We start from the raw sequence: 9,727 nt of genomic DNA, 5'->3' as shown, positions 1-9,727 counted from the left end.
TGTGGGGCTTGAACTCTGAACCTGGGCACTGTCCCTTAGCTCTTCAGCTCAAGGCTAGTGCTGTACCACTTGAGCCACAGCATCACTTCCGGTTTTCTGTGGTTTATTGGAGATAAGAGTCTCATGGCCTTTCCTGCCCGGGCTGGCTTTGAACCCTGTGATCCTCAGATCCTCAGCCTCCTGAGTAGCTAGGATTACAGGCGTAAGCCACCAGCACCCAGCCCTACATATTTTTTTTTGATGTTGAGTTTTTTTTATTGTGAAAATACAGAGGGGTTAAAATTACATGGGCAAGATAATGAGTACATTTCTTATCAAGCTACATATTTTTTTATAATTGCTTTTTAAAAAATTATTGTTTTAGAGGTGATATACAGCAGGTTTCCCATGTATACATATATATATACACACAAGCACACATGTACTGTATATGTGTATACATATACACATATATGTATTTACATATACGTATGTCGGATGATATGTACATTTCTTTCCTTTTGCTTAGTATCAGCTGTTCCCTTCTCCTCTCTTGTTCCCTCCCTCCTATCACCACCCTTCAGTTGCTTAGTTCTCTTTCATCAATGTCCAGCAGCTGATAGGCTCCTCTGCTGTACTTTTGCCCGCTTTCCTCTGATTCTGTCCTCCCACTTTCCCTCAGATGTGCACATGAATACACCATAGTTGAGGTAAAGAGTACAGAAAAACAATAAGACAAATTAAGAAAAGGTCTTTTAGGCTTAGTGGTAGAGTTCTTGCCTGGTATGCATGAAGCCCTGGGTTTGATTCCTCAGTACTACATATACAAAAAGCCAGAAGTGGCTCTGTGGCTCAAGTGGTAGAGTGCTCAGTTAGACCAAACAGAAGCTCAAGGACAGTGCCCTGAGCATGAGTTCAAGCCCCAAGACTGCCCCCCCAAAAAAAAATTTTAGGAGGAAGTCCTTTGTTTCCATATCTTTGCGGTTCTTCTCAGTCTGTGTATTATTTTATATACATATGAAAAGGTGTTTGGATAAGTTCTCAAGTATTCAATGTTGCATAACCAAAAATTCGTTTTGAATACATAGATGTTTTATAATATAGCGTAGCAAGATAATATTTCTAGGGTCATGTTTGGAAATGTTAGTTGTAAGAACCAAAATGTAAAGGGTTTTTTTGTAAAGGTTTTTTTTTTTTTTAATTTTAGTAACAGTTTCTGATTCTGTGTCAAATTGTAACCTGTATCTTTTGTATTTGTGTTTAGATTTTGGCTCTCTGTTTGACCTGGAGCACGACTTACCAGATGAATTAATCAACTCTACAGAATTGGGACTAACCAATGGTGGTGATATTAGTCAGATTCAGACAAGTCTTGGCATAGTACAAGATGCAGCTTCTAAACATAAACAGTTGTCAGAATTATTACGATCTGGTAGTTCCCCTAACCTCAACATGGGGGTTGGTGGTCCAGGCCAGGTCATGGCAAGTCAGGCCCAACAGAACAGTCCTGGATTAGGTTTGATAAATAGCATGGTCAAAAGCCCAATGGCACAGCCTGGCTTGACTTCTCCCAACATGGGTATGGGCACCAGTGGACCAAATCAGGGTCCTACTCAGTCCACAACAGGTATAATGAACAGTCCAGTAAATCAGCCTGCCATGGGAATGAACACAGGGATGAATGCTGGCATGAATCCTGGAATGTTGGCTGCAGGCAATGGACAAGGGATAATGCCTAATCAAGTCATGAATGGTTCAATTGGAGCAGGACGAGGACGACCGAATATGCAGTACCCAAACCCAGGAATGGGAAATACTGGCAGCTTATTGACTGAGCCACTGCAGCAGGGCTCTCCTCAGATGGGAGGACAAGCAGGATTGAGAGGCCCCCAGCCTCTTAAGGTGAGTACCGTGTTGGTTTGTGCATATTCAGTGCCCATCTGAGTGTTGGTTTGTGCATATTCAGTGCCCATCTGAGTATTCTAGCGAGGGTTTTAAGTCTTCACTGATGATGTTCAATTTTATATAGAGCATCTGCTGCATAATACAAGGGTACAAGATTTGCTGGGCATTTACAAGTTGGTGTTGTTGGTTGTGGGGCTTGAACTTTGGGCCTGGGCGCTGTCCTTCGGCTCTTCAGCTCAAGGCTAGCGCTCTACCACTTGAGCCACAGAGCCACTTGTGGATTTTTCTGCTTATGCGGTGCTGAGGAATCGAACCCAGGGCCTCATGCATGCAAGGCAAGCACTCTACCACTGAGCCACCTTCCCAGCTCCATTCTACCACTTGTTGAGCCACAGTACTACTTCCAGTTTTCTGGTGATTAATTGGAGGTAAGTCTCACAGATTTTCCCCTGCTTGGGCTGGGCTGGGCTGGGCTGGCTTTGAACCAGTATCCTCAGATATCAGCCTCCTGAGTTGCTAGGGTTACTAATGTTGTAGTGGTTTTTTTTTTCTTTTCCTTTGTATCATGGGGATATTGATGTACATACAGACATCCTTTTTTGGAGCTTGAACTTAGGGCCTTCTACTCTTGCTTGGTTTCCTTGTTCAAGGCTGGTACCCTACACTTGAGCCAGACTTGCTTTTAGATTTTTGCAGTATAAAAGAATTTTTTGGCACTAAACACCAGTGGCTCACATCTGTAATGTGGCTACTGAGGTGGTTGATAATCTGAGGATCATAGTTCAAGGCCAGCCAAGGCAGTCAAGTCAGTGATATTTGTATCTCCAATTAAGGACCAGAAAACTGGAAGTTGATTTGGGCTCAAATCAAAATGATAGTGCTAGCTTTGAGTACCATGGCTCAGGACAGTGGCCAGCCTCTGAGTTCAAGTCTGACTGACAAAACAAGAATTTATATTTATTTTTTTGGGTCTGATCGTGGGGCCTGAACTCTGGGCCTGGTGTCGCTGTCCCTCAGCTCTTCTAGCGCTCTACCATTTGATCCACAGCACCACTTCCGGCTTTTTTTTTTTTTTTTTTTGCTTATGTGGTGCTGAGGAATCGAACCCAGGGCCTCAGGCATGCAAGGCAAGCGCTCTACCACTGAGCCACCTTTCCAGCCCAAGAATTTTTTTTGAATTGTGTTTTCAGGCTGGATTTTTTTTTGGTCAGTCGTATGGCTTGTACTCTGGGCGTGGGTGCTATCCCTCAGCTCTTCAGCTCAAGGCAAGCGCTCTACTGCTTGAGCCACAGCGCCACTTCCAATTTTGTAGTGGTTTATTGGAGAGATGAGTCTCAGGGACTTTCCTGCCCTGGCTGGCTTTGAACTGCTATCCTCAGAGCTCAGCCTTCTGAGTAGCTAGGATTACAGGCATGAGCCACCAGCGCCTGGCTGGATTTTAACAGTACTTTTCAGGTTTTAGCCATTTAAGGAATTAGGATTACTGGTATGAGCCACTCTAGCCTGGCAATATGATTTATTTATATAGATTTCCTGAGTATAGGTGCTGGGAATGTGGCTCAGTGGTAGGGCGCTTGCCTTGCATTCATGAGGCCCTGGGTTCAATTCTTCAGCACCACATAAGCAAAAAGAAAAAAGCCGGAAGTGACGCTGTGGCTCAAATGGAAGAGCGCTAGCCTTGAGCTGAAGAGCTGAGGACAGCACCCAGGCCCAGAGTTCAGGCCCCAAGACTTGACCCCCCCCCAAAAAAAAAAAAAAGATTTCCAGAGTATAGGTCAGGTGACAAACAATTTCATTCCTTATTCCTATTAGATCATATAAGACCGATTAAATCATCTGATACATCTTAGCCCCAGACAATGTTTGCTTCTCATCAAATACGCATGGCCCATTTGCCTCTATTAATAATTTTGTATGGCCTGCAAATAATGTTACTGAAAAGACCTTGGCATTAAAAATCACATAAGTTTTTTTTTTTCTGGTTGGTTGTGGGCCTTGAACTCTGGGCCTGAGCACTGTCCCTCAGCTCTTCAGCTAAGGCGAGCACTCTACCACTTGAGCTACACTGCCACTTCCAGTTTTCTAGTGTTGTATTGGAGATAGGAGTTTCACGGTCTTTCCTGCCCGGGCTGGCTTTGAACCGAGATCCTCAGATCTCAGCCTCCTGAGTAGCTAGGATTACAGGCGTGAGCCACTATGGTCTAGCTCAGGTCTTCACCTCTTTCTTTTTCTTTTTTTGTCGGTCATGGGGCTTGAACTCTGGGCCTGGGTGCTGTCCCTCAGCTCTTCAGCTCAAGGCGAGAGCTCTACCACATGAGCTACAGCGCCACTTCCAGTTTTCTGGTGGTTTATTGGAGATAGGAGTCTCACGGTCTCTCCTGCCCGGGCTGGCTTTGAACCGAGATCCTCAGATCTCAGCCTCCTGAGTAGCTAGGATTACAGGCGTGAGCCACCAGCGCCCGGCTTCAGGTCTTCACCTCAAGGCGAGAGCTCTACTACTTGAGCCACAGTGCCACTTCTAGTTTTTTTTTTTTTGTTTTGTTTTGTTTTGGTCAGTTGTGGGGCTTGAACTCTGAGCCTGGCCTCTGTCCTTACCTCCTCAGCTCAAGGCGAGTGCTCTACCACTTGATCCATAGCAGCACTTCTGGTTTTAGAGTGTGATGGACTTTCCTGCCCAGGCTGGCTTTCAACCGTGATCCTCACATCTTGGGTCACTAGGATTACAGGCATGAGCCTGTGGATAATTTTAGGAATGTATAGATTTATAGAATTACAAAGCCAAAAGAACTGGGGTTGGTGGCTGGGAAGGTGGCTTAGTGGTAGAGTGCTTGCCTTGCATGCATGAGGTCCTGGGTTTGATTCTTCAGCACCACATTAGCAAAACAGTGGACATGGCACTGTAGTTCAAGTGGTAGAGCGCTAGCCTTGAGCTGAAGAGCTGAGGGACAGCGCCCAGGCCCAGAGTTCAGGCCCAGGGACTGACAAAAAAACTGAGGTGGTTTTCCTTTTGTGAATGTCCACTGGTGATGAGGCTCATAGTTTTGTTTTGTTCTGCTTTTACTTATAAAGATGATTGACAGAGGAGTTATAGTTTCCTAAGTCAGGTATTGAGCACATTTCTTTGGAACCACCCCTTCCCTCATTTTTTTCTTTGAGGCTCCTGTTTTATCGTTTTACCCAATCTGTATTATAAAGGCAGGCATGCACACTTGTGAGTGGGTAGAAAAATGAGTTTTGTAACTGTCTATTAGAATAGATAGATGTATTGCAGAGTGACATGTAAAAATATTAGTAGAACCATGATCCTCAGATCTCAGCCTCCTAAGTAGCTAGGATTACAAGGTGTGAGCCACCAGTGCCCTCTTGTGATTCCCTTTTCATTGGTTAATTGTTATTTCATCCTGAGTTACCATTCTGTATACTTGCTGTCTTGCTGGCTGGCTGTTTCTAGTTGGAGATAATTTACTCTTTTTCTATTTTCTCTCCCTCTTCACCCTTCCCTTACCTCTCTTTCCCCATCTCCCCTACTGCATTCATGGCCTGAGTGCTGTCTGTTAGCTTTTTGGTAAGGATGGTGCTCTACTACTTGAGTCACAGCTCCACTTCTGGCTTTTTGGTAGTTTATTGAAGAGAATATGAGTCTCATGGACTTTCTTGCCTGGGTTTGGCTTTGAACTGCAATCCTCAGATCTCAGCCTACTGAGTAGGGAGGATTACAGATAGAAGCCACCAGCTCCTGGCCAGAGCTAGACTCCTTTTTTTTTTTTTTTTTTTGGTCGGTCGTGGAGCTTGATCTTCTGGGTGTGGGTGCTATCTCTGAGGTCTTCAGCTAAAGGCCAGCACTCTACCACTTGAGCCACAGCTCCACTTCCAGTTTCCTTGTGGTTAGTAGGAGATGAGACTCACGGAGTTTCCTGCTTGGGCTGGCTTTGAACTGCGATCCTCAGATCTCAGCCTCCTGAGTAGTTAGGATTATTGGCATGTGTAACCACCGGCATCTGGCCAGAGGTTGACTTTAAACCTTACATTTAGGGATAGAACTCATTTTGGTTTGATACAGTATTGTTGAATGAAAATGCATTTATTTGCACGTGACATTTGGTGTGAACTATTAGTGCTAGAGTGCTCTTCAAAGTAGCTACCATAAAGTGTACAGCTGGAGGTGTAGCTCAAATTGTAGAACACCAGATTACAAAAAAAATTTTTTTTCTTTTTTTTTTAATTGTGAAAATACTGTATAGGGGGGTTACAATTATATGGGTAAGATAATGAGTACATTTCTTATCAAGCATTGTAGCCTCCTCCTTTGTTTCCCCTTCCCATCCTCCCCGTCCCCCAACCGATCCTTCCCGCTCCTCCCCCCCCACCAAAGTTGTAAAGTTCATTTTCGATATAACGGAAAAAAAATTTTGTACTAGTTTTGAAGCTTGAACTTGGGAAGGTGGTTCAGTGGTAGAGCACTTGCCTTGCATGCCTGAGGCCCTGGGTTCGATTCTTCAGCACCACATAAGCAAAAAGAAAAAAGCTGGAAGTGGCGCTGTGGCTCAAGTGGTAGAGTGCTAGCCTTGAGCTGAATTGCTGAGGGATAGCGCCCAGGCCCAGAGTTCAGGCCCCACAACTGGACCCCCCCAAAAAAAAAGAAGAAAGTGAGGGCTGAGAAGGTGGCTCAATGGGAGAGCGCTTGCCTTGCATGCCTGAGGCCCTGGGTTCGATTCCTCAGCACCACATAAGCAGAAAAAGCCAGAAGTGGCGCTGTGGCTCAAGTAGTAGAGTGCCAGCCTTGAGCTGAAGAATGCCCAGGTCCAGAACTCAGGCCCCATATGACCGACAAAAAAAAAGAAAGAAAGAAAATGAGACGGGAATAGTGATGGCCTAATAATAAGGGGTTAAAATTTAATTTCTTCTCTTTTTTACTCCTAGATGGGAATGATGAGCAATCCCAATCCTTACAGTTCACCATATTCTCAAAATTCTGGACAGCAGCTTGGAGCCAGTGGCCTGGGTCTCCAGATTCAGACAAAGACTGTACTACCAAATAGCTTATCTCCATTTGCAATGGACAAAAAGGCAGTTCCTGGAGGAGGGATGCCCAACATGGTATGTACTTATCTTTTTTTTTTTTTAAGTTGGCATTTTAGAAAAGAATGTGTTGAAACTTTGATGCTCTCTTCTGTATGTGCCAGTGCTTGTACACATTAGGAATTTGAAGGTATGCAGTAAGTAAGTGAACCCTGTGAGAGAGGAGGCTTTTGCTTTCTTTGCATTTCACATGGTATTTTATTTTTCTATGGCTATTGTTCAATAAGAAGACAGTTCCAGATAGGACCAGTGAAGTTTCAGGGCCTACCTTACGGCTCCTTTGGCTAGTAAGCATTTCTGTCAGAAAAGTTTGAACCTTTTTGCTCTTGTGGGTAAAAGACTCTTAGAACATCATTCTTAGAGACCAACCAGATCTATTAATTTTGTTCACTTTTGTTACATCTATGTAACCTCTCTAAAAATTACTTTGGTTTTTGTTTTACCATGCTCTAAGCTACATCCCCAGGCCCCCTTATGTGTTTTAAACATTGGTGCATGTTAGGGAAAATATCTGTTTTTTTTTTTTTTGGTGGTCATGGGGCTTAAATACTAGGCCTGAACACTGTCCCTTAGCTCTTCAGCTCAAGTCTAGAGCTCTACAACTTGAGCCACAGTGCCACTTCCGGTTTTCTGGTGGTTTATTGGAGATAAAAATTTCCTTGCCAGGCTGGCTTTGAACTGTGTTCCTTAGATCTCAGCCTCCTGAGTAGCTAGGATTACAGGTGTGAGCCACCAGCCCCAGTCTGGCTTTTTTTGTTTGTTTGGTCAGTGGTGGGCCTGCACTCTGGGCCTAGGCGCTGTTGCTCAGCTATTCAGCTCAAGGCTAGCTCTCTACCACTTGAGCCATAGCGCCACTTGTGGCTTTTTCTGCTTATGCGGTGCTGAGGAACCCAGCTCAGGGCCTCATGAATGCAAGGCAAGCACTCTACCACTGAGCCACCTTCCCAGCCCCCCAGCCTGACTTTGAACCCTGATCCTTAGATCTCAGTCTCCTGAGTAGCTAGGATTACAGGCATGAGCCACTGATCCAGGCTGTTTAGTTTTCATTTTTATTCATTTTTTGGTTCATCGTGGGATCTGTAATTATAGGAAGACATAGTAATCTAAATTCAACCCTTTTTTGTGTATGTTATTTTTTCAGTAAAGCTGTAAAAAAAATTCCATTGTCTGGATTTACTACAACCATATGTTTAGGTTTTATGTGTGTGTGTGTGTGTGCGCACATGTGGGAACGGTCTTGGATCTTGAACTCAGGGTCTGGGCTCTATAGCTTGGCCTTTTCACTTAAGTGTTCTATCAGTTGAGCCATACCTCCACTTCGTTGTTTTTGTGGGGTTTTTTGGTAGTTAAGTGAAGGTCAGTCTCAACAGCTGGGCACTGGTGGCTCTCCTGTAATCCTAACTAGGTAGGAAGTAGAGATCTGAGGATCATGGTTTGAAGCCAACCTGGACAGTAAATCCATGAGACTCTATCTCCACTTAAAAAAACAGTAAAAGCCAGAAGTGGCTCAAGTGGTAGAGCACTAGTCTTGAGCACAAAGAGTCTCAGGGAGGGGCTGGGCAGGTGGCTCAGTGGTAGAGCGCTCGCCTCACATGCATGAAGCCCTGGGTTCGATTCCTCAGCACCAGAGACTCAGACAAAGCCAGCAGTGGGTGCTGTGGCTCAAGTGGTAGAGTGCCAGCGTGGAGCAAAAAAAAAAAAAAGTTCAAGTCCCAGGACTGGGGGATATATTAAAAAACAACTTAAAATTGTTTCTTACCCAGGATGGCTTTGAACTGTGATCCTCAGCCTCCTGAGTAGCTAGGATTGAAGTGTGAGCCACCACACCTGGTCTACTTTTGTTGTGTGTCACCTATATTTTAGGTGGTATCCTCTAAGTAATAGACATGTAAAGACAAGTAAACATATCCCTAACCTCAGAAATGTGTTTTTATCAATAAAAAACCAAAAAAACAAAAAAAAAAACTACATGTCTTTCAAAGGCTATTACAAGGCTTACCTGAAAATAAATAGATTGGCATTTACTAAAGGGTCACAACTGACAGTTGTGTATCTTTATTATATTCCTTAGGGGCAGCAACCTGCCCCCCAGGGCCAGCAGCCAGGCCTGGTGACTCCAGTCACTCAAGGGATGGGTTCTGGAGCACACACTGCAGATCCAGAGAAGCGCAAGCTCATCCAGCAGCAGCTTGTACTCCTTTTACATGCCCACAAGTGCCAGCGCCGGGAGCAGGCTAATGGGGAAGTGAGGCAGTGCAACCTTCCCCACTGTCGTACGATGAAGAATGTTCTGAACCACATGACACACTGCCAGTCAGGCAAGTCCTGCCAAGGTGAGTAGGCTGATAGGGCCAGGAACTGATTTTAGTACATTGATTATGATGATGGTATTGTTTATGTATATATCCAAACTAAGCAAAATATATAATTTGTTCTTTTAATTTCCATTTTTGTTGTTACTGCAATGTTAGCAATTATACCCCATGTCTTGAGCATCCAAGGCAAGTGGTCAGCCATTGAGCTGTGCCCTCAATCCTTTGTGTATATTATTTATTCAGTAAAGTGTTATAAAAAATTCCATTGTCTGGGGCTGGGAAGGTGGCTCAGTGGTAGAGCGCTTGCCTTGCATGCCTGAGGCCCTGGGTTTGATTCCTCAGTACCACCTAAGCAAAAAGAAAAAAGCCGGAAGTGGCACTGTGGCTCAAGTGGTAGAGCGCTAGCCTTGAGCTGAAGAGCTGAGGGACAGCGCCCAGGCCCAGAGTTC

At 44.5% G+C, this 9,727-nt stretch overlaps 1 protein-coding gene across 1 annotated transcript in view; it reads left to right on the top strand.

Moving 5' to 3' along the window:
* Window positions 1–9,727, top strand: part of Ep300 (E1A binding protein p300) — an 82,670-nt gene that overhangs the window by 16,225 nt on the left and 56,718 nt on the right. Inside the window, exons 2-4 of the mRNA XM_013024780.1 lie at window positions 1,244–1,881; window positions 6,805–6,981; window positions 9,035–9,296. Coding sequence (XP_012880234.1) covers window positions 1,244–1,881; window positions 6,805–6,981; window positions 9,035–9,296 — 1,077 coding nt within the window. The remainder of the gene's footprint in view (window positions 1–1,243; window positions 1,882–6,804; window positions 6,982–9,034; window positions 9,297–9,727) is intronic.

Source organism: Dipodomys ordii, unplaced genomic scaffold, assembly GCF_000151885.1.
Source record: "Dipodomys ordii isolate 6190 unplaced genomic scaffold, Dord_2.0 Scaffold79, whole genome shotgun sequence".
Taxonomy (NCBI): Eukaryota; Metazoa; Chordata; class Mammalia; order Rodentia; family Heteromyidae; genus Dipodomys; species Dipodomys ordii.
This window is presented reverse-complemented; position numbering and strand designations above follow the sequence as displayed.